Raw genomic sequence first — 25,390 nt, forward strand, 5'->3', positions numbered from 1 at the left:
ACACAAAATGTGAATGTGTGGACAAAGGTCCATTGGTATCGATAAGGGAAAGCCCCTTATGACAAATACAATGACGAAATGAACAGGAATGTTCTGATTGGACGAAACTTTGATCATGAGAATCTTCTCAGAAGACCATGCCTGTCTCGTGTCCAATAACCACAGACCTTTTTTTATTTTTTCATTTTTTTTTATTGAAACACTCCCTTTTGCGGCTTTCTTCATAAGATTAGGAAAATTGAAAATAAAATGCTGGAATAAAATGATAAAACGTTACGTTCTCTGTATTATCATAGAGCTATAGCTCTATATGGTATTATTAAGTGAGGCAATGTAATCTAGTTATCCATGGGCATTTCCGTAAAATAATCAACCTTTTTGTGGGCCTTTTCGTACTCCTAACCCCTATTTTTCTCAAGTTTTACTCCACTTCGTAAACTGACCAAGTCATGGTCGTTTGAAAACAATTACAGACTGTCATAAGAAACAGAAATCAGAGACAGAAATTATCATGAAGGTTCCAATGTGGGGTCGGACGTACATATTTAATGGAATCGCTACACTGCAAAAACTCCGGTGTTGATTTAACACCAGCCCGGAATCTATATCATGTCCACACTAGCCAAGACAGTGTTAAACAAAAACAGTTACGTTTTGATCTAATACCCGAAAGGTGTTTATACAAACCAATAGTATTAAAACAGCATCGGTTTGATTCCAAACTGATGTTGTTTCAATACTTCTCTGGTGTGGACATAATTTATATAGATTTCAGGCTGGTGTCAAACCAACACCGGAGTTTTTCCCGTGTAAAAAATGACTCTAGAAATGATTATTTCTCTGTAAAACAGGGGCCGCGGAACAGTTTTCAAAGTGGGGGGGGGGCTGACCATGCAAAAAAAATCACAATCATATGGTAATTTTTACCCCCCCCCCCCCCGCTTCTGCGGCCCCTGTAAATATATATACTTCACAAACAGTGCCAGATATTATGACATACAATAATGATGATCATTAAAGGAAAATTCCACCCCAACAAAAAGTTGATTTGAATAAAAAGAGAACAATAATACAAGCATAACACTGAAAATGTCATCAAATCGGGATGTAAAATAAGAGAGTTATGACATTTTAAATTTTCGCTTATTTTTCACAAAACAGTGATATGCACAATTCAGTGACATGCAAATGAGACAGTCGATGATGTCCTTCACTCACTAATCACTATATCTTTGTTTTTATTGTTTGAATTATACAATGTATCATTTTTTACATATTTGACAATTAGGACCAACTTGGCTGAACCATATATTGCGTTCAATAATGCTAATTCAACAGGTTCAGGGAGGAATTAATTGTTGTTTCATTTGACAATGAGGAGAAAATTTGAATATTTAATATTTCATATAACAAAATACAAAAGAAATAGTGGGTGGACGATGTCATCAATCTCCTCATTTGCATACCGACAAGGGTGTGCATATAACTGTTTTGTGAAATTAAGCGCGAAACTTTAAAATGTCCTAACATTCTTATTTTACAACCGATTTTGACGAAATTTTCAGTGTTATGCTTGATGGATTTTCTCTTTTTATTCGAATCAATTCTGGATATTATGGCAAACTCAATATAAGATTAGATTTTCTTTGAAATAAATTGCCGCTTCTTCACAGACTCATTTCGCCAATCGGCAACTGTTTATAAATGTTGCCATGTACAACATGTTCTGCCCTGGAATCTCCTTTTTTTAATTGAGTCCAATTGAATAGTTAAACTCAATTACATGAGATTATCAATTCATTTGATTTGAAATTCATTAAAGTTTGTCAAATTGATTGATTATTCATTCATACAGTGAACAATAAAAATAACGAATAAACAAAAAATCATAGAAACAGTCAGTATGACATGATATTAGTTTTTGACCAAATTCAACTTCTCTGATTTAACCTTTTCCGCATACATTCGTAATTCCGAAGCTTCGTAATTCCGAAGGTTCGGTTATTCCGAAGGTTCGTATTTCCGAAGGTTCGTCAATCCGAAAACGAAATAAGGTTCGTAATTCCGAAGGTTCGTTAATCCGAAAACGAAGTAAGGTTCGTAATTCCGAAGGTTCGTTAATCCGAAAACAAAATAAGGTTCGTAATTCCGAAGGTTCGTTAATCCGAAAACGAAATAAGGTTCGTAATTCCGAAGGTTCGTTAATCCGAAAACGAAATAAGGTTCGTTAATCCGAAAACGAAATAAGGTTCGTATTTCCGAAAATGAAAATAATTCATTTTGGTAACAAAAACGATGTTGTCATTACAAGATTACACGATATTATGCAATGATAGTAATAACGATCGATGATACATGCGTGTGTTGGGGCCAAAGCATGTATTTCATTAATATAGGCGCCCTGATCAAGCACAGGCTAATTTCGATTTTATCTGAGCAATTGCTGCCTATAAGCAAATGGTTTAATTAAAGATGCAGGGGATCAAGTGTGTTGGAAGCGTGCGAGCAACCTCTAGATAATAGGATTTGTATTGGAGGGGATGTCATTTTTAATAACAGCTTCTGCTGGTAATAAAAATAATACTAATAATGATCCTTGTGAGATGTTGAAAGCGAATCGCAAGCTCAAACTAGTAGACATTTCATGTAACAAGACGTGAAGTGAGCATTCGGAGCATTTTTTGTAATCGTGAGAAAGATGTGTATCTTTCTAAAGAATTAATGCGAGGGCGAGCTGTAATTTGTTTATATACTGACCTGGGGCCCGTTGCATGAAACTTTTTACCTGAGAAAACTCAGGTTGTTTTTACAGGAGTTTTTGCCCTGTGCTAAAGTCAGTGGCGGAAATCAGACTAACCTTAGTTTTCATTTTTTACCAGAGTTTTCTCAGGTAAAAAGTTTTATGCAACAGGCTTCAGAAAGTAATCTTTTAAGGACTGCATTTAGTGACTCATGAATAGAATATATATCTTACGAACTAAATAATGAGAGCGCGAACCGCAAGCTTAAAATTTGTGATATTCCAACCTGAAAACTGGACATTTCATACTTCTTTTTTGTAACCAGGAATAGAATGAGTTCCTCAATAAACAATACTTGATGCGAGCGAGAAACGTGAGCCAAATTTTTCCGATTTTCCAACCTGAAAACTGGACATTCTAAGCATTCTTGTAAAAAAAAATAATAATAGCTGGGAGAATAGTTTTCAGAACTGAAGTGGCTTCCCTGGGTAAATAATATCTATATCAATATTATCATTCTAGGCCCACATGAAATTTCCAAAAGTTTGAGCACGTGATTCGCTCGCAACATCTCACAAGGATGCCCTTTTAACAGTAATTGACCAAAAAGGTGAATTTTACATCTTCAGATTTGACTTTTTCCCCCAAACCGCTTGCTCTCTACGCTCGCAGAAATGAAACGTAAATATATAACTATAGTGATCACTTAAAAAATTGTGCTCAATTTAGTTACTACAAAACACACAACCTCTTTACACAGATGATAATCTAATGGTGAAAATATCCGTTTGCACCAAATTGCCCCTATTGGCCCCTTTTTTTTGCTTTGCCCCCCCCAAAAAAAAAAACGTTCCGCCGCCATTGGTTAAAACACGCATCGTCTTCATGGCTAACTGCAAAAAGTTCTTAAAATGTCCCCTTTAGATCAGGTCGGGAGGGAGGCAGGGGGCATCAAAAATGAAATAAAAAACATGGGAATTTTATATTTTCCAAAATGGGAAAGTTCCTTTTTCAAAAATAAATATGCCGTTTTTCATGTTTTTTCGAAATAAAATACTCTTTTTAAAGTATACAAGTTAAGTTAAGTTTTCAGGCTGGAATATTGAAAATTTTCAGCTTGCGCTTCGCACTCTCATTCGATTGGTGAAATATGCATCCTAAAAAGGTCACTAAATGCTTTCTTTAACAGGTTCCTTTTCTGGTCAGTATGTTTAAGCTCGCGTTTTGCGCTCGTGTTAATTCTTTAGTTAGATGCACATCTTTTTAATGACAGCAGAAATCTGCTCGGATTTTTAAAAACTAATTTTCATTTTTTATTGAAATAACCTAAAGTTTTAGCTTGTGATTCACGCTCGCAACACCTCGCAATAATGCAATTTTAAGAATAATTGACCACAAAAAACGTTATACAACTTCACCTTTGAATTTGTTTTACCAAGCCGCTCGCTCATTATACTCTCTCCCGAAAAATAAAGCCTAAATATACATTTTGCCATAATAAGAAGTCACTTTAAAAAAGTTTTTCTCTACTTAATCACTATCAAACACACAATGACTTCAAGCAGATGATAATCTTAAGGTGAAAATATCACCAAAGTGCCCATTTTGACGTATGAGTTTCATTTTTTGGCTTTACCCCCAACGAAAATTCGTTCGGCCGCCCTTGCCTTCCCATCCTCATAATAATTGAACGGCAAAAGTGTCCCCCGCCCCCCTCCCCTTGCCTCTGCCTCTGCTTTCCCGGTTTTCATTTTTCGGATTAACGAACCTTATTTTGTTTTCGGATTAACGAACCTTATTTTGTTTTCGGATTAACGAACCTTATTTCGTTTTCGGATTAACGAACCTTCGGAAAAACGAACCTTATTTCGTTTTCGGATTAACGAACCTTCGGAAAAACGAACCTTATTTCGTTTTCGGATCAACGAACCTTCGGAACAACGAACCTTTTTTCGTTTTCGGATTAACGAACCTTCGGAACAACGAACCTTATTTCGTTTTCGGATTAACGAACCTTCGGAACAACGAACCTTATTTCGTTTTCGGATTATCGAACCTTCGGAATAACGAATCGTCGGAATTACGCCACAAATGTTCGGATTAACGAACCCCTTTTCGTTTTCGGATTAACGAACATCGAGGTATAGGCAATTTACGTGTTTCGGAATTACGAACCTTCGGAATAAAGAACCTTCGGAATTACGAAGCTTCGGAATTACGAAGTGTAACCAATGGCCTCTTTCAGAATTATGGCCATTCCAGTTGGATTTGCATTATGTGGTAGTTAAAAAATAACTTTATATAACTTTATAAACTTTATATACTTTAGTAAACAATTGTAATCACGTAACCATCATCATTGATCAATCAATCCAATAATCAAAAGCATTCACATTTATTAGTTATCACTGAACCCAGTGGCGAATCCAGGGGGGGGGGCACGTCCGGCCCATGCCCCCACCCACTTTGGGACCATAAACATTTCTTTTTAGAGTAAATAAATATGCCGTTCTTTACACAAGTCCCCTCCCCCCCTTGAAAGTCAAAGCATCTCCTTAATGGGAATATGTCGTTAATACGCAAGTGAGGACTTTCTTTTGGTTTGCTTGTGAATTTTCCTCGGGAAAATGTGCCCCCCCCGCTTTGAGTAATCCTTCTTCCCTGTATCAATTTCTTTTCCCAATCAATAGGATAATGGAGCAAAGAGTCTCCAATCAATAGATCAAGTAATTACCAACGAATACATCCATATCAGATTAGATGGCTCTCTGTTTTGTGGAAAGTTTTTTTCTCCTGTCTCTATCAATGTTTTTTTAGTGGATCCCTCATTTCCATTTATGCTCTAAATTATACTTTTTTTTAATAACAATAATAATATAGGGTATTTATATTGCGCACATATCCACCTTGTTAGGTGCTCAAGGCGCTCCTATATTACCCGGCTAAGCTAGGCGTTCATAGCGCACACAGCTTTTTAAGGAATTACTTCCTACCGGTACCCATTTACCTCACCTGGGTTGAGTGGAGCACACTGTGGATTAGTTTCTTGCTGAAGGAAATTACGCCATGGCTGGGATTCGAACCCACGACCCTCTGTTTCAAAGTCCGAAGACTAATCCACTGGGCCACAACGCTCCACGTCTGTTTTACGAAGTAAGAATGCCCTTCTGTAAAATTGTACTTGATTTGTATTGCTTTATATTACTTTGTATTATGTTTTGAATGGAAATGAAATAAAAAGAATTGAAATGTTGACTGATGAACAAAAAAAGAGGAAAAAGTTACCAAACCTTAAAACTCAGTTCAAAATTATTTTCATATAAGGCAATAACCCATACCAATATTTCTATATTTTATCATCTAATGATAAATTCAACAGTATAACAATGTTCTCTAGTGATGTATGAATAATAATACCCATTTGAGAAAAATAATTTCAAAAGACTACCAAATCAAAGATATATAATATATTTTGTTATCGTTAGCAAGTTTCATACATTATATTAATCTACAAAACAGCAAATGTGTAAAATAAAGAAAGAGAGAAATGAATCGAAATATAAAAAGAGAGATTTAAACGAAGTACGTGATATATATATATATATATATATATATATATATATATATATATATATATATATATATTTATATATATATATAATAAATCCAGATCGGCTTTGAATAGTGACAAGCCGAATTTTAAATTCATATTAAATCTTAAGGATTAGCTTTTAAATCTCAAAATATCTAAATTTAAATCTATTAGATTTATGTTTAAAGTGATAGCAAAATTATAAGACAAGAAATGAATTATTCTTGATCATAATGATAAGAATATTTCTATATTCCATTAGTATGATATGAAAACAATATCGTGTCATTTTATACTAGCATAATGAAGAGTATCACGTGAGTTTTTGAAATTGTTCATAAGTGTTAAAACGGCTTTATCTTTCACAAGATACCACAGTCTACATCCTATTCACCCAATGGACAGGAAATAATATGAGCATATAGCAACCACCACAAACAGGGGACGGTCCGGGTTGAAAGTATTTATAGCTTGATAAAGAGAGTAGGATTCACTGAGCAAAATGCTGAAAATTTCATCAAAATCGGATAATAAATAAGTCATTGAATTTTAAATTTTAGCAATATTTTGTGAAAACATTCGTCATGAATATTCATTAAGTAGACTGATGATGTCACATCCCCACTTGTTCTTTTGTATTTTATTATATGAAATTAGGTTTATTCAAATTTTTCCTCCAAGAAAATTGGATTGACAACTGATTTAGTGCATTAGATATTTATTGTTGCCCCGGAGTGCTGCAACTTATTTCATCATAAGTATGAAATAATAAAAAAATATGGTTTTATGTAATAACATAAGAAAACGGAAAGTGGAGATATGACATCACCAGCAACCTACTGAATATTCATGACGACTGTTTTCACAAAATATTGCTGAACTTTTAATTTCAATAACTTTTATAATTTGTTATCGGATTTTGATGAAATTTTCGGCATTTTGCTCAGTGAATTCTACTCTGTGTATTTAGATATGAATATTTTCATCCCAGACCATCCCTAACTGCAAGGTACTAAAAAAATATGATGATCTTACAGATTATTATGACCCGATGCAAGCACAATCTCCATTCCCTGGGGACTATTCCAGTCACTGTGCAGATTTGGGTTTCAAACATTGGGACTTGCATGGTAAAATTAAAGACACAGCAAAGATAGTTATGTTTTTATCAATTGTCTTCTTCATCATTTTGTAGATTATTTAATTATGTATTATGTGTTTCTATTTGAATGAATGATTATAAATGAAATATTATTTTATGAGTAGCAGTTATTCTCATGTAATTTTTTATAACAGCGCTATTAAACTTTTTTGTAGAGCGCTACATAAATATCAATTGTTATCAATATTATTATCATTATTATTGTTGTTGTTATTATGATTATTATTATCATTATCATTATCATTATTATTATTATTGTTATTATTATCATCATTATTATTATTATTACTATCATTATTGTTATTATCATCATCATCATTATTATTATCATTATTATTGTACTTATTATTATGATTAGTATTATTATAATCATAACAATGCCATCCCCAATTTCTAGTAAAATGCTACAGGGTTTAATTGCATGATGACTAGACATTTGCTCCTGCGATGATTTCTCCTGCGATGATTGCTCCAGGAAGATGTAGGGTTAGGATGAGGATTGCGATATGGTTTAATGTAGGTTTAGGCTTAGGTATCATATTCAATCCACAGTTAAAGTTAGTTATTTGAGTAGTATGTGGAATTTATAGCGGCGCAATTGTCGCCAGGACAAATGCAATGGAATCTCTTTACATACCATATTACTACATCCGATTTTTAGTGTCACACCCAAACGTTTTAGCCAGTGTGACAGCACCTTATCACTCTTCACATGGGGAGCATTGATATAACATCAACATTTGTATATGGCATCATAGCAATACCTGCTCCTTATTTTCAACATTTCTATGGTAACATATTTTTATCTGTACAATTATGCAGAATCCACATTCATGAGTTAAGCGGAAAAAATTCCCAAGTGTACAATATAGGGACAAACCATGTATTAAAGTTTGACAAATCAATTATATTCATGATTCACATATCACTTCTAGCATGATTTATACAAGTTTTTACCTCTGAACAAGGATCATATTATGTTAAAGGCAGTAATAGCAATATACAGGCTCAAAGAGGTTATAGAAGTATGAAGACTTTAAAACTCATTTTTTTTAGTTGCACAAGGAAATTAAGTTCTATGAAGAAAGGCTACTGGCTTTATCGGAATAGCAGTTACATGCACTCAAGGAATAAATTTCCCCAGATACGCAGAGTGGAGGAGCCATGGTGTAGTGGTTCTGACTCTCGCCATGTAAACAGAGGGTGGTGTGTTCAAATCGTACAGTAGTCTGGCGTCCTTTGGCAAGGCGTTTATCCACACTTTGCCACTCTCGACCCAGGTGCTAAATGGGTACCCGGTAGGATGAGAAAGTCATTGTAGCTTGTCCAGTACTGTGTGCGCCTCACTGGCGACTGACTGGAATACTCCCCAGGGAGTGGAGGATGTGCACACATTGTATGCGGGAATGACTGATTGAATCCGATGAACAGGGTAATAATATATCTGTAAAGCGATTTTGTCGTTCTGATGTATTAAGCGCTATATAAAATAGGATTATTATTGGCACCTCCCCTTGCTGAAGGATATATCATCATGGCTGGGATTTAAACCCATGACCTTCTGATTAAAAGCTGAGAGTCTGAACCACTAGATCATGATGCTTCCAATTTAATAATCCTTCAGGAAAAATATATCAAATTCTCTGAGAAATCCACACCTCATACACAAAAATTAGACAAAATAATTTAATAATCCAATTGAATTTTTATGTCATTTTATTTATGGGTATTAATAATTCCAATCACCTGTTGTCCAATGATAATCTCCCTTTTTTTCTGTAGAATGTAAAATACATATATTATGTGTTTCAGAAAGGGCAAACTATGTTTGCCCAACATAGCATATACCACAGTATCATTCACAATACATAACATAAATAAAATACCATATCATATTCTATTCATTATTGTAGGACAGTACTGTAAAACTGAGCTTCAACAAATGAACGCAAAAAGTGACACATTTCTAACATCACAATTCATATCAATACTACACTCATAAATCTGGCTTTTACAGCATGTACATGTATACATGAACAATCAAATAAAATGAAGTTAGTTTTTTTGTTAGAAGGCACATGGAACATTTAGCTGGGAAAACTCACAGCATGTATACTAATAAGTTCAAAAGTTTATACTTCTTGCATCTTGAATCTAGTGACGAGAGGACACAGTTGAATTAAGTGCATATCAAAATAAATAAATGTAACACAATCTCAAGTGTTGATGATAAAGATATATTTATCTGATTTACTTGTATTTTTTTGGACATTAGCGAAACATTCCTATGCTTATTACCGACACAACACAAGACACAATTAATTGATCTGGAAGACAACAAGTACAGATTCGTTTACCCAAGATTTTTGTAAAATTGGTGTAAAGAGTGGAAATGGGATTCCTAACCATTGGTTAGGTAGGAAAAGTAACCCTTTCGGCTTTGCCTTCATTCACATAGCATACAAGAAGGGCTATTAAAAATTAGAAAGAAATCACTCAGCCGAGACATCAATGAGCGTTTCATCACAGTTTTGCTTGTAAATACTTAGTAAAATGGATTTGCACCAATTGTCTTTCATGTCAATAAATTGAGCCATGCATGATGTCAGAGCATAGTTACCATTAGTAAGATATCAGTAATTGCTCTTTCATATTACAGCAATAACTTTGGAATATCAGTCCTCTAAATTTGTAATACCTATTATCAATACACACTGCAAAGTGAGCAACGTTACAGTGAACATTACTGTGCAATTAATGGAATGTTTTTCATCACACAGGGTTTTGAAAAGAGAAAAAGAATGATCTAATCTGACTGGACCTAGCAATGGCAACATTTAGAGCTATGGCCCGTATTCTGAACTCAGAATTAATTCAAACTTTAGTCTGGAGTTGCAATTCAACTATACATGAATACCTAGGAATGATGAATTAATTAACTTTCTTCACCATAAAATCAAGAGGAAAGATGACAGATAACGACAGTTTGGCAAGGCGTCAATCCACACTTTGCTACTCTCACCCAAGTGCTAATTGGGTACCGGTAAGAAGCAACCATCATGGTGGTTGGTTTAGCAAGTGTGCGCCTAACAGGCTACTTGAAATGCTATGAATCCAGTGACCGGGTAATAATAATTGTGAAGCGCTTTGAGCAGTCGTAGATTGATAAAGCGCTATATAAATGCCAATTATTATTATTAACACGTACAATGTACAGGATAAACAAAACTTTTTGACATTTTTGGTTTCCAACAAATTTGGCAGAGTTAAGCCAAGGAGCAAGTTAAAAAGGACTTCAGAGTACGGGCCTATTTCGGTAAACATTTTGACCTTTAAAGGTAGACATCTTGACCTTTAAAAGTGAAAAATAGGGACTAGGGTTGAAATTGCAATTCCTTTTAAAAGAAAGTACATGTAGTAGTATTAAAAATCATTAAGAGAAATGACATCAAAACAAGGGCTCAGAATGATTAAAATCCAGAATATTTCCTCTAATATCAAATTGTATTTTGAAGAAAAAATCTAGACCAAGGTTTATATATATCCATAACTGGATAATGAACATCAAAATGCATATTTTTTTAACAAACAGTGGCAATGATTAATTCCTTTTTACTGCCCTTTACTTGCAAAAAAATTCTACTAGAAAGAAAAAAAGAAAATAGGAAATATTATTTCCATTGTCATGAAAATTCACTGCATTTCATGCTATGCACTATATGCCAAATATACTTCACAAGCTGAATACCTACCCTGAACATGATTCTATTTGTTGTTAAACTTTCAAAATTCACAATCACAAAAAATAAAGATATGAAATATTTTTATTTAATCTCTCAATGTAAAATATATCCAACAAGGAATTTTGAAGAAATGTAAGACGATTCAAACTTTTTATTAAAATTAAGATCCCATGATTTTAAATTTAACAGAACGAATAAATCACAGGTTACAGTAAATAAATGAGGCATATGGAAAAGTTAATTTTTTTTTTAATATAAATGAAAGTTTAATTTTGATTAGTTATTATATTACTGAAATTGGTTTGAATTTTTTTACTGCAACGTTTGAGACCGTTGTCACCACTTATACATGCCAGATTTTAACGGCGTAAGAATAACCATTCTAAAGGTTGTAACTATAAAAAATGTTAGACCGTGTCATTGGGTTTTCCATTCGCATAGCGAAAAATGCAAGATTTATATAGCATTTAATGCTATTTTTTGTAATGCTGAAACATTATTCATAAACGAGGTACAAAAAAAAAAGATCAGCCTTACAGTAGCTTATAAGGCACTGAGGATAGAGGGCTCCCTTCACAGGAAGAGCAATATCAGTCTTCAAATCAATCAAAACTAGTGAGAGTAATTAAAGGTGGACCAGTTTCCTAAAAAGGATAATCCTTCTTTGATAATTCCACCTATATTATATTTTACTTTGATTTGATTTGTTGAGTCCAGTTAACATATTCTCTACTTGTTTCACAAATTTGGAAAGATGCCTCAAATTCGTGGTAGACTTGCACGCTATATCTGTACAAGACAAATGCAAAATTAATGTTCTGGTTTGGGAATTCCTCATCAGATGGAATCCGCCATGTTTTGTATATTTCTTACTGTGTTTTTATTTCCTTTCATTGTAATTATATCCATGAGAATAGATTACTTTTTTTAAGAGGTGGTGACTCACTATTATGTACATCCTTTTGATTGTAAATGATTCTGTTTATATTTTGAATATTAATGCTGCCAAATAAATTGACATTCAATTTAATGGTATTTGAATGAAAAATAAATTTAACTTTAATACTGTTGGCATAAATTCGTCCAAGTTCAAGATTATTTGAGACGGGGAAATTGCACCTATGGGAAAATCAGTGAAATTCTCTCCAGCTTCCTTTAATGTCTGCATCAGCAAAAAAGTAGTCGGAAATCAAGGCACCATTATTTACTTAATTTTTTGTGTGTCTAACGCCAACTGGACTTGACTTGGATTTTTGTTAATTGAGTTTAGTTTATTTTAGGAGACATTCTGTAAAAAAAAATATAACTATGATATTAGTGATAAATTTGAATTCAAAAACACTTGTGACACTTCATCTCCAAGTGCTTTAGAATATTGTAAAGTAAAAAAAAAACACAGAGAGATCTGAGGCCTATTTCATCTACGGACTTAAAACTATGGTAACTTGTCCACTATGACAACTACCATGGTAACAGGGCTCAGCAGCCAATCACAATCAAGGTTGTAATAATTGCAAAGTTACTATAGTTGTAAGTCTTTATGAAACAGACCCCGGGACCTGGTAATTTTCCTAGAGCTCTTCTTTAGGCAGTTTGGTTCTGACGTATGTTTCTAGTGCATCCAGGGTCCTGGTACCGGAATGTTTCTCAACAAATTCACCGTCTTTGAATAAAAGGAGCGTCGGGTATCCTCGGATCTGTGATGTAGGAAGATATAAAAGGTAAATGAATGAATCAATGCTAAATCATAATAATAATATTCTAATCTTTATTAGGTCTTAATACATCAAAATATATGTTTTTAAATGCTTTTACAAATATATATTTCACAATGACTCAATATATATTCTATTTACATTTATTAAAACTCAACAATGGTTTACTAGTATTCCACGGAATTCAGAATTATTCATTCTTTCCAATATAAAGAATTCATTTTTTCCAATAAAAAGAATTCATTTTTCCAATAAAGAAAAAAAAAATTCAATGATAATTTGTGTGTTAAATATTACATGTGCATATTAAAGCATTGATTCTGAGAGATTGGTCGACCAAAGCGTAATTGACTTTGCATAATAAATTAATCAGAGAGCTTCTCTTTCAAAGTAATTACAAACCACATTTAAAAACTACATTTGTCCTGGGATGTCACACATAGTTTTATTAATTAAAGAGGTACTCCAGGCTAAAAAAAAATATATCAAATAGAGTAAATTTCACCAAGCAAACTGCTAAAAATTTAATAAAAATCTGATGACAAGTACATAGGTTCTTGAATCTTAAAGTTTAGCGATATTTTCTGAAAATTTCATTAGGTGGGCTGATGGTATCACATACCCACTCTCCTTTTTTTCTGATGTCATTTCATATTTCTGCACATGAGTGTATGATATGCCTCCCTTATAATAAAATAAGTTACAGCAATGCACTAGGTAAATAAGTTGTCAATCAAATTTTTGTTTAGTTCTTTGAAGACAAAATTTGAATTAACATCATTTTCATGTTATACAATAACAGAAGAACATGTGGGGATATGACATCATCACTTTGCTCATTGAATATTCATGAAGACATGTACACAACTCTTTCACCGATATAATGTGAATCTTTAAAACTTTCTTATTCCTTGTCTGATTTTGATGAAATTTTCAGTGTCTTATTTGTCTTTATCTATTCAAATTAAATTATATGACACCTTGTGATTTGATTGGTTGTTTGATATCGTTCATTCAGCCCATTTTGCAAAGACATCATCAACTGAGCAATTTTGGATCCACACGATTTTGTTCATTGCACGCGCGCACCAAGACTGCAGCTGCATGCAGGCACCAGCATGTTGTAATGACGTAACAATCAACAGACCGAACTCGCACTGCATGAGCATGTTTTGCATAGAAATTCATAATATTCATACGGAAAAAAAAGTAACTTTTTAGGTGTCATATAAACCAAATAATGAATATTTTTTTCATTCATTCAAAGGACAGAATACTTCATTTGGTGAAAGATGAAATAATGATCCATTAACGCCAAGTTGAATGGTATTTCATCTTTCACCTCATGAAGTATTCTGTCCATTGCACTCATAAACATTCATTATTTGTATATTATTTTCAGCCTCGAGAAGCTTTTTATTCCTCATTCCTGTGTTTGGGATTCATCATCCTAAGAATATCTCTAAAATTTTTAAAATCCTCATCAGTGGTTCCTTCATATTTTGTATGTCTAAAGAATATGCAGATGACACAAAAGCCACAGAAGATGATGATGAAGGATGATGAAGCTTGATGGTGCATGTATTATGAAATGCACATATTGAAGTTTCTTGTTTACATCGTACAATTGAGTAAGCACCTTTCAGTTTATAAAAGGTGCCTGTAAAGCAATTAATCCTCACGACATTCCACAAGGCAGCTTGTAAAAAGCAACTCCGCTTCGTTCAAGGAGGATTTCCCGTATTCCCCATTATTTTATGATGACAAGTGAGGATTGGTGATGTGAGTCACCGGTGGGATTCCTGCCAAAAATGCAGTTCAGACTGTAGTCAAGGTGCCTAGGCTGATCCATGTAATATATTTAATAAAAGAGAGATTTTCTTACATCATGTTTCTGACAAAGAGGTTTTTCTGTCTCCTTTGTACAATCCACCTTTGCAATAGTAACGTCTTTTCTGCTGTCAAACTTCTCAGCTAGTTGATCCCATATTGGTGAAAGCTTCTCGCAGTGTGGGCACCTGAAATATATCAAAAATAAACATCATCGTCATCATCATCATAAACATCATCATCACCTTCAACATCATCATTAACTATGATTCATCATCATCGTCATCTTAATCAATGATTCATCATCATCACCATCATCATCATTATCATCATCATCATCATCATCATCATCACCACCATAATCACCATCATCATCACCATCATCATCACCATCATCATCACCATCATCATCATCATCACCATCATCATCACCATCATCATCACCATCATCATCACCATCATCATCACCATCATCACCATCATCACCACCATCATCATCATCATCATCATCATCATCATCATCATCATCATCATCAATGATTCATTATCATTTATTTCAATCAGCATTTTCCCTCTTACTCAGGGTTACCGACTCTCGTGCCATGACACTCCCTCCTTCCATTTCATTCTGTCTTGAGCATCCTCATGCAGACCAACCTTACTGCTTTTCACTCTTCACCATATCTTTCCATGTATGCTTTAGCATTCCTCTTCCATTTATGCCAACTTCCAAATCACATGATCTTTTAACAGGTTCATTACATTCCCTCCTCAACACATGAGTCATCCATATCAAACCACTCCCTCAATAGTTTCTTCTTAGCCCAACCTTTCCATGAGCTCACTTATGTACTTGTAATTAGATATTTGAACACTGCATATGGTTTTAAAAATGTGTATTCAAAAACTGGGACAGACTTAAAGAGGAAGTTCACCCTGACAAAATATTAGTTTTCATAAAAGCAAACAATTTTTTTTTAATAGGGTTGAATATAAACTTACATCAAAATCTAATTTGGGCAGGTTAGTCTCTACATGTACTGCAATTTTTTTTCATTTCTTTTAAAACAGATTATAAAATAACCACTTACTACAAATGACCAACTCACCATGGGGCATAAAACTTTACAAAAGATGTTCCTTTTGCTGTCTGGGTTAGGAAATTGTTTGTTGACAAAACTGCCACCTACAAATATCAAACAAAGAGAAAGAAAAATGTAAATAATGCGCTAAATAATCACATGATCAAATTGCAAGATATATGCCTGATTTGGTGACACCAAATAGATTTGCAATTAATAATAATAACAATAGGCATTTATATAGCACCATCTATCTTGAAATATTCTATTCTGAGGCGCATTGTTATTATTATTACCATGGCTTTAGCTCGAGCTGCCTTTCATTGGTCATGCATTTAAGGAATTAATCCTGCCGGGTACCCATTCACCTCACCTCGGTCGAAGGCAGCACAATGTGGATAAATTTCTTGCTGAGGGAAATTATGCCAAGGCTGGGATTCGAAATGATAACAATTGATAATAAGTTTCTTGCAATACCCCATTAGACTCCCAAGTTTGACAAAGTTACAGTTGAAATTTACACTTCTCAAAATTCAAGCAGCATTTGCAGGGTGGTGTTTCCCTTTTTTTTAAGTCTTTCAAACGACTGGTGACCTTTTCTTTGGTCCTAAGTCTGACAAGTTAGTCTTAATCATTTTGATTCCAATCAACTACATTTAAATTCCCAACAATCTAAGTTTTAAGTCTCATTTTTATACATCACCTGAATGAAATATTTAATATATTTCAAGTTTGAAAAGGGTTAGCAGGGTTAGACCAGGGCCCTGTCTTACAAACAGTTGCGCTTGATCGGATCAATTACAACTATGGACGGCCAGCAACGTCAACATCTCTTATGCACGTTTTTGCGAAATATTTTCTATGATGTATATTCATGCATTCATTGTTTTCTTGATAATTCACTGTGCTTCTCTTTGTTTAGATTTACATTGTTCAAATTTCCTGTAGAATAAATAATGACGCTGATGGACTTCCATAGAGTTATGATTGATTGGATCAATCATAACTCTTTGTAAGATGGGGCCCTATTCTATCTAATCTACTCACATCAAGTAGAGACTTTGTTAAAACAAAAAAAGATTTAGAATAGGGTCTACCTCACTTTGGCACAATACGGATCACTAGTAATGACTAGAAAATAATTTGTAGGGTTATCAACAGCTTTATGAACCGACCCTTGGGTACTGTAACATAAAGCTTGGTGATTGATCTAGGGCAATTTTACAATTGATCACACACAACTGTCAATGGAATCAATTGAAGAAATCAGCGCTAGGATCAAATTGTTAAGCTTTATGTTACTGGGGCCCAGGTCCCCTCACCTTAGATTCAACAGCCGGCTGTTCTTCTGGAGGTTGCTCTTTGACAGGTACTGGTTTGATGGCATCCTCAGAGCCAGGAAGAGGTGCTGTACGTTCTTGATTCGGGGTCTTGGTCATCTTACTCACATACTCCTTCAAGGCTACATGGTCACGACCACCGTTATAAGAATCAACCTAGTATTGTGATGAAAGAAAGATCATCCAATTGATCATTACTATACCACTATAAAAACTACAAATAACTGCAGCTTCTATTACTACTACTACTTCTACTACTAAGGAGGAGGAGGAGGAGGAGAATGAGGTAATACTGACTAGCAAAACATATTCTTGTGACATTAACAAAATGTTTCATGTTTAAAAAAATCAAAACTGGGTTGTGAACTGAACACGGAAACATACTGATCAATCAAGCTGGTTCCATGAAATATGCTGGTAGCCTAGAACATATAACAAGGCCATCATCAGAAAAGGGCCATCTGCCACTCTTGATCAGGATCCGGTATTTGAACAAAGGAACTAACCTTACCTGTAACACCCGATCCTGTAACACAAAGGTTAGCGATTGATCTTATGCTTGATTTTTACGATTGATTGTACATTGTAGTCAATGGAATCAATCATAGAAAAATGTTCTACGATCATTGCTGAGCTTTGTGTCACAGGGCCCTGATGGTCTATGAAACAAAAAAAAGTGGAATATTGTAGAAAACTTACTGCCTCTCCATCCTTAAAGAACTTGAGAGTTGGATAACCCTTGATACCATACTGTTCACATACTGATCTGTGTGCTGTACAATCAACCTATAAAATCAATATTAAAGGGACACATAAAATGATACTTCCATTTGCCTTCTTATTTTTTTCAAAATATATACGTAAAACATTCCTAATTGATCTAAATTGTATTCTTAACAATTACTGTTCAATTCTTTAATTGTAAAACGTTGATCTACAGGTTGATGATTAAGTACCCACTTTTTAAATGTTGATATCACTTTATTGACCCTAAAATGACCTTTGACTGTTGCCTAGTGACAATAAATTACATTCAACCATTAACCCATGCTTGATATCCATCATCTGAAAATTTTATGGAATTAGGATTTATACTTGATACCACAATATGATCCAAGTTCAATGACCCTAAATGACTTTTGACCTTGATCACATGACCTGCAATGAAATAATGCCATACAATCAGTGACATTTGATTACCCTTATGTACAAGTTTTATGAAAAAGGTCCATTTTACTTTCTAAGTTATGATGATGTCGGAAAAGTGGCAACTAAAGTTTTGCTCTGCTACGCAAGCGAGACGAAAATGGGAAATTTTGCATCATTTTACAAGGGTCCAAAATACTTTCAGTCACAAAGGCCTGTGTTCTTGATAGACATTTCAACTGTGCCATGGTACAAAACCATAGACTATACAGATTTTTCGTACATAATTATGCTTGGTACCTCATCAAATACACTAAGAAAAATCCATTTTAATGCTCGCTTTTGGTAAAGGGTGCTTATCAACTATTCAGATCTCCTGTTAAATGTGTACCAGTACGTATTGGCATTTAAGCATGACTATTAGCCACACTAAACTCTGTGTAAAACGCCCCAGGCCCCATGCAGTCAGTACAAAAAAGCCTTGTCATCGCTACTCCTCGTGACTTTATAACATACCTTTGCAATCTTGACAAAGTCGCTATGCTGGAATCCTTGGGCAAGCTGCTCCCACGTTGGGGCAAGTCGTTTGCAGTGGCCGCACCAAGGGGCGTAAAACTTGATAAAGTGATGTCCTTTGCTGACATGATCCTTGAAGGTAGCTACTGTGAGTTCATAGAGGCCATTCTTGGCTTCAGGAGGCTGTGGAACACCAGGTTCCTATTAGAAATAAAGCAAATTATGCACAGAAAAAAAGTTACACAGGGAAACAGGGAAACCAAATACGAAAATAGTATTTTGGTGTTAGGAGATTGTAGAAACATGCATATCACATGGGGCCTATTGCATAAAACCATAATAATACCTTGGCCATCCAATGGTAACTTGCATGGAATCCTTGATTCTGATGGACTGTTGATCAGCATTTCCATGGTAGTTAGCATTGAATGGCAAAGTTACCAAAATAGTAACTTGTATGGGCCCTGGATTGCCTTAATGAAAAAGTATCAAGGAACTATTTTCATTGAAATGGGTCAGTCTTATACAATGGAGCAAAAATTGTTGACATAATACATTTTACATAACACCCATAATATACTTTTAATTTTTCTTCATTAGCTACACAAGACACAATAGATTACCTACAATTCATACTATTCTACAAGGGGAAATTCACCCTGATGTGAGTGTTTTAAACAAAGCAGAAATAAATTAAATGCATTAGTGAAAAATATACAAAAATCCATCAAAGGACAGAGAATTTAAAAGATTCTGTGACATAAAAAACGAGCAACTCCCCTACATTGATGTGACATAAATGCCATAAAATGGAATTTTCTCATTAAAAATGAAAGTGAATTTTAGATGTTCAACATATCATCGGACACACCATATCATACCCCATTCTACATGGGGAAATGGGAATTCAGGGAATTCATATTACATGACAAAAAGGTTACAAATTTGAAAAGTTCATAACTGTCTTATCTTTGATGAACTTTAATACATCAAACATTCATTTCTAGATCCACCCTCAATCGCCACACCCTACAGTTAAAATTCCAACGGGTGTATTTGGAGGATCAAATACTAATTACCAGCATTTATCTCTAATTTTTCTGCTTTTATTATTTGAAATCAAATGATTGTTGCAGTGAACTTCCGTTTTTACATATGAATCACGTGATACCCCAACCAATAGAATCAATACCATACCTGTGGGTTTAGCTCATCCTCTATGTATTTCTCCAATGTGGCGAGATCTCTCTTTCCCTTATACTTCAATGGTTCTTTATCTTTCTTGTAAAGCTTGAGGGTAGGGTATCCAGTAACGCCATGGTCAGAGCAGAGAGAAGTCTCAACTGTGCAGTCAACCTGGTCAAAAATGATAATAATAAAAAAAATAATAATAATGAAAATGATAATAATAATGATAATAATGGTAATAATAATAACAATAACAATAATAATAATGATAATGAAATAGGTCTCTTTTACCCAGGGTAGCCATTACAGCCGTTAACCCTTATTTAACGGGGGGGGGGGGGTCAATTTGACACCCCTCCTCTACAAATTTTGTCACTATGCTGCTGGGAGGAATTTTTGGATCACGCTGCTTACTGACTTTTTACTTTCAATTCTTGCGCATTTTTGAGCCCTAATTTGGGACACCCAGGTACAGGGTTCTGAAATTATGCAACATTACATTTTGGCATTTGTTTTGTAGATATTTGTTAGAAATGTAAAAATTGATATTTTCACCAAAAAAATTACCATTCTACTAGCTATATAAAGGGAATTAAAGACAAAAACATACACAAAAAAACAAATTCAGAGCAAATTTCATATGTTTATATGCATAATTAACAAAAATATAAAAACATTTAATTTTTTGAAAATTTTACTATATATTCTTGTAGTTTACAACTGGCTCTATGCGCATGCAAATTTTTGCGGCGATCATGCACTTGGCGCCAAGATCTGAAGGGGGTAGGTCAAATACACCGGTTAGAGTAGGGTAAAATATATGTGTCAAAGTCAAATAGTTTGTTTTAATCAAGGTAATTTCCAAGCACAAGCAGGAGTAAAATATAATCTATAATCTGCATTCCCAACTCAAAATTATTCTTGAACAAACATTCAACGATGTATGTCCAAAGGAACTGAATCTTACCTTAGCAATAGTTACAATGCTGTCTTCAGCAGTGTTGTATTTTTCACTCAGTTGAGTCCAGACCGGAGCTAACTTCCTGCAATGTCCACACCTATAAGGCAATCATTGGAGATTGAAAAAAAAATGTGACTGAGATGATTCCAATGTTCAAATTCGTATTCATTTCATTTTCAACCAAAAGAGTATAGATGACATTCATACAAAAAACTATAAATCAAGATATGTACATGTTCAATCTTTTTTTCCCATATTAAAACATATCAAGAATAAATTCCCAACAACAATTGTATCTGTGAAAATGAAGGAATCTGCTAAAAAGCAAATGCTTGTAGTTTGTGGACCCCTGAAAAATCAAGTAGTATTTGTCTACCAAGACTGGGAAAAGTAAAAAAAAAAAAATAATAAAATGGAACATAAAACCACACAAAAATTTTTTTTTTAAGAATTAAAAAAAAATGCAAAACAAGAATCTAAGATGTGAAAAAATATATATAATGTACAGCCTTCTGGCCGTAATTGAGTTCTGTTTAATTCTATTCAATCATATTCTAAATACACAGCCATGTGAAAGGGGTGAAGATGGTAATTTACAAAGAGTAAACAAAGGGTTATTAATTTGTGGCTGCTTGTAGATAAAGACACCATCTGTTGCCATCATCAAACCATAGAACTACTGTAGCTCCATGGTCAAACAAACCAATACAGTATTTACACAAGCCTCTCCAACAAAAATATACCTTTATCTACTAGACATGATTATCTTAAATAATAAGTAATCATAGTTAGTTAATAGTAGGTTGTTTGTGGTTCAATGGAAGTGTTATTAGGGAAATGTCATTACATAATTAAGTAAAAAACAAAATACACAGATTGTGCATACCTGTAATAATACTTTCATAAATTCACTTAACAAAGAGAGGTAAAAGCTTCACTCTGTTCTAATTAAAAAAAAATCTCATTTTGGTTCTTGAACATGGGCTAAATATAGGGTTTAAATTTTCGAAGTATCACATACAAGAGCTATTTTCAAAACAATGAAGATGTAAACAAAAATTTACAAATAAATGAGGGTTGGTTTCAATGACCAAAGTATAGTGTAAATCTGTACTACTGTAACACATGAAGTATGGATGAACCCAGCATGTCTTAGGTTGAAATCACAACTCAGAGCGGCGACCGACCAATAAGTAGCCTGCTCAGGAGCCTCTGGAATTTAGGCATCACCGAAGGATTTTTGTAGAAGTCGAGCAGGCTGTAAAAATACTTAGCGATGGACGAGCAGTGCCTTGTCGATTACCCAACACAAATCTGGGTCAAATCAGGAAACTTGTCTGTTTGGCATCCATGAAGAGATCGGCTGACGACCCAACGAATCCCGGAAAGTCCCCCACCAGCCTATTTTCATGTAATCGCCTGTCCGATCTTGAATTCACCACGAGATCATTGACTCATTGGCGACCGGCCGATGACCGCTTGACAGCTGTTGATCCAACTAGTTCAATTTCGACCTAAATCTTTTGACGGCAACCACTCGATTACGTCAGGTGGCGAGTGAAAAGAGAGCAGACACCGCCAGAATTTTAACTCCGTGCTAAATCTTGAGCGGTGACCAAGCAATGCTCCAAAAGCCAGCGGTGCCCGGACGAAATTGGCTAAAACCTCGCAGCCAACCTTATGTACAGTGTCATTTTACAATGTACAGCCCTGGGGGGCACTCAAATTTTTTTTATGGGGGTGTGCCTCCCTAAACTCTGAAATGGGTGCTTAAGAAACTGACCACAAAGATAAAATACAAGGTCTTGGGAACTTAATATATCCCGGGCGGTGTGAAAAACAGGGTCTACGGAACGAGATCACGGTACAGTGGCTACCGTGCACGCTAGCACTGTCGATGTATATGTGGGCGCTAGCGGTGCATGGAGCTGCTAGCAGAGGGAGTTGTGGAGCCGTGCATGCAGCATGCTGGACAATTTTTGTAGGGCTAGGGAACTGAGATGTTTCCCAACAGGGGTCTTGCGAGCGGGGTGGGGTGGCTTCTGAATGGAATTTTTGTGATTTGGAGTACTTAGAGAACTGAAAATTAGGTCTGAAAAGGGGGTCATCAAAGCGGCACGTCGCCGTACCAAAAATATGTGTGCCCCCCCTCCCCCCGGTATACAGCTTAGCTGTGCATAGTTGAACGATACTGTGTAGGAGTTACACACAATATAAAGTGGTCAACATAGCAAACAGACTTTCTGAATTTGAAAAAAATAGCATAAACTAAATGTATGCGTCTCCAAGGTACTTATCAAAATTAGGCTAATAAATCGCTTGGTGTATTGATATTTTTTATCCTATATTGCAGTGAGTTTCAGGATTCAAACATACATCTTTCATCTCAGTTTGAGATTTTTTTATCATTTAAGTCCTTGTCACTAGTATGATTTCATTTAACTATTATATATGGTTCCCATTTCATTATCATCATAGTAACAATTATTCATAATAAAAATTCAAATGCTATTATTTGTTAAATAATAATTTTTATCTATAAATTGTTTTTCAAAACGGCATTTTGTAACATCGCTCATCGAAGCTACGATATAACGAAGTGGTGCAAGTGTGAAGCCGATTGTATGTATTTGTTGTGTTTACGAATGAATCGAGGGATCTACACGAGATCGGTCTGGTTTTTCATATTCATACCAACAGACTTTTCGCACCTTCATACGCATCAGGCGTATGAAAGTGTATAGATGAATAAAATCCAACAAATTTACATGATTTCTAGTTCTAAACTAGGAAATCGATCCGTGTTTGCATCTCGCTTAGGCATGTATGCCAACCATGTCAAGGCTCCGTGATGTAAAAGTATACGTAAAAATATTTCAAGAATATCATCACAGAGTCTTCAAGACTACATCGTATCACGCACTGGAGACAGAGCAGCCGCCTACTAGGGAATGCTATCGCGTTCTTGACCACCGCGATTGCTATCGGCCAATTTTCGCGTTTGGGTGTTTTACTCAAATTTAAACTAGTTTGCTCGCTGAAATGGGAACCAGCGTGTACAACTTTATGGGGAGTTTTCCACGCTGGTTTCCATTTCAACGAGAATAAAAAAAGGTGACAAATCAATCTTTCTGATCTCAGCTCTTAGAAGCAGCGAGCCAGCTGCGCCTGCAGTGACGCAGCACAGTGAGCAAGCGTGAAATTAGGTAGGTCATGTCCAGACCAAAAGCTTTTGGTCTCTGTTATATTGGTTGTTCTGCGTTGGCTCCACTCACCCATTACAGAGACTAAAGTTCTAACTCGATCTGTACAGGGACTCAATGGCCGTATTAAGTTTGGATGAACCAAGGAAGTGGGAGTTGTGCGACAGCCAAAGTAAGTCACTGTTTTTTTTCCTTTATTTTTCCAGTTTTGGGGCATTTCAGGCCAAAACGGACTTCGGTCCAGTTCTTTTTATATATTTTTATGAAATAAAGACAAAAATCGATGAACCCCGCCCCATTGCGTTGGGACTAATTTTGCATAGTTAACCCCCTCATGGCGGCTGCATGATCGCGAGCCATCTTTGTAGAGAAATAAAAAAAGCAAAATGTAAAAAAACTCCTTAAAACAGACGGTTGCCAGCTGTAGTGTAATTCTAATTTCTATTTCATCTCTTCGTCTTCCTCTTGTCGTAAAAAAGTGTCTGGTGGAAATTAGGAACTGGTTCCTAATTCCACGATAATGCCATTTAGGCCCAATACTGTTTATGTATCGACCTCATGGGTACTAGGAGTACTTAGGCTTATTCTTACAGCGCTTAGCACAGTAAATTATGAGTAAACATGATTGATAAACAAGCATTTCATCCGGTACTGGCGTACGGTACACAAACAATAAAACAAACGTGTGGGACAAGGTTAACAAGCATAGACGAAAAGAGAGCCGACATACCACGGGGCAAAAAACTTGACAAAATGATCCTTTTTGCCTATTTCTTCTTTAAACGTAGAGGTGTCATAGTTACGCTCGGAAGACGACCCCTCCTCTTCTCCATGAACCAAATTCAGGCCAATTGTGACCAAAACAATGATAGAAAAATACTTCATGATCTTAATCGTCAGCTCACACAGCTCATAAAGACACAGACACAATCTACATTTGTAACATTAGAAATGCATCAAGGAGACAAGTGATATTAAAAAAAAAACATTTGGTCATAACTGGTTTTTAAAAGATTCTCTTGATAGGACAAAAACAAAACTTATATGATCATCATAAAAAGGCAGTAGCATGTGATAAATCTTTCTCACTCTCTATATTTTAATTTCAGACGGGTGAGTACTGTGACCAAAAACTTGAAATACTTGTTATTTGTAAAAAGTTTTTCGTTTC

The 25,390-nt window shown here is 35.0% G+C and overlaps 1 protein-coding gene across 1 annotated transcript; it reads right to left on the reverse strand.

Annotated features, from left to right (window-relative positions):
- Positions 1 to 10,746: 10,746 nt before the first annotated feature.
- LOC121420267 (thioredoxin domain-containing protein 5-like) lies at positions 10,747 to 25,130 on the reverse strand. The gene is made up of 9 exons (XM_041614843.1): positions 24,950 to 25,130; positions 21,023 to 21,113; positions 20,065 to 20,223; positions 18,868 to 19,068; positions 17,905 to 17,991; positions 17,188 to 17,361; positions 15,893 to 15,969; positions 14,839 to 14,971; positions 10,747 to 12,935 (listed from the first exon to the last, which is right to left on the reverse strand). The coding sequence occupies exons 1-9, from the start codon at positions 25,102 to 25,104 to the stop codon at positions 12,810 to 12,812; spliced, it is 1,203 nt and encodes a 400-aa protein (XP_041470777.1). The 5' UTR covers positions 25,105 to 25,130; the 3' UTR covers positions 10,747 to 12,809.
- Positions 25,131 to 25,390: the final 260 nt, after the last annotated feature.

This window comes from Lytechinus variegatus, chromosome 1 (genome assembly GCF_018143015.1).
Source record: "Lytechinus variegatus isolate NC3 chromosome 1, Lvar_3.0, whole genome shotgun sequence".
Taxonomy (NCBI): Eukaryota; Metazoa; Echinodermata; class Echinoidea; order Temnopleuroida; family Toxopneustidae; genus Lytechinus; species Lytechinus variegatus.

Excerpts from the sequence above, each read along its gene's own strand:
- LOC121420267 (XM_041614843.1), bottom strand. The coding sequence starts at position 25,104 with ATGAAGTATTTTTCTATCATTGTTTTGGTCACAATTGGCCTGAATTTG. Across the intron at positions 20,224-21,022 it reads GCATTGTAACTATTGCTAAG|GTTGACTGCACAGTTGAGAC; the intron begins GTAAGATTCAGT and ends ATTTTTGACCAG. Across the intron at positions 17,992-18,867 it reads ACTTTGTCAAGATTGCAAAG|GTTGATTGTACAGCACACAG; the intron begins GTATGTTATAAA and ends TTGATTTTATAG.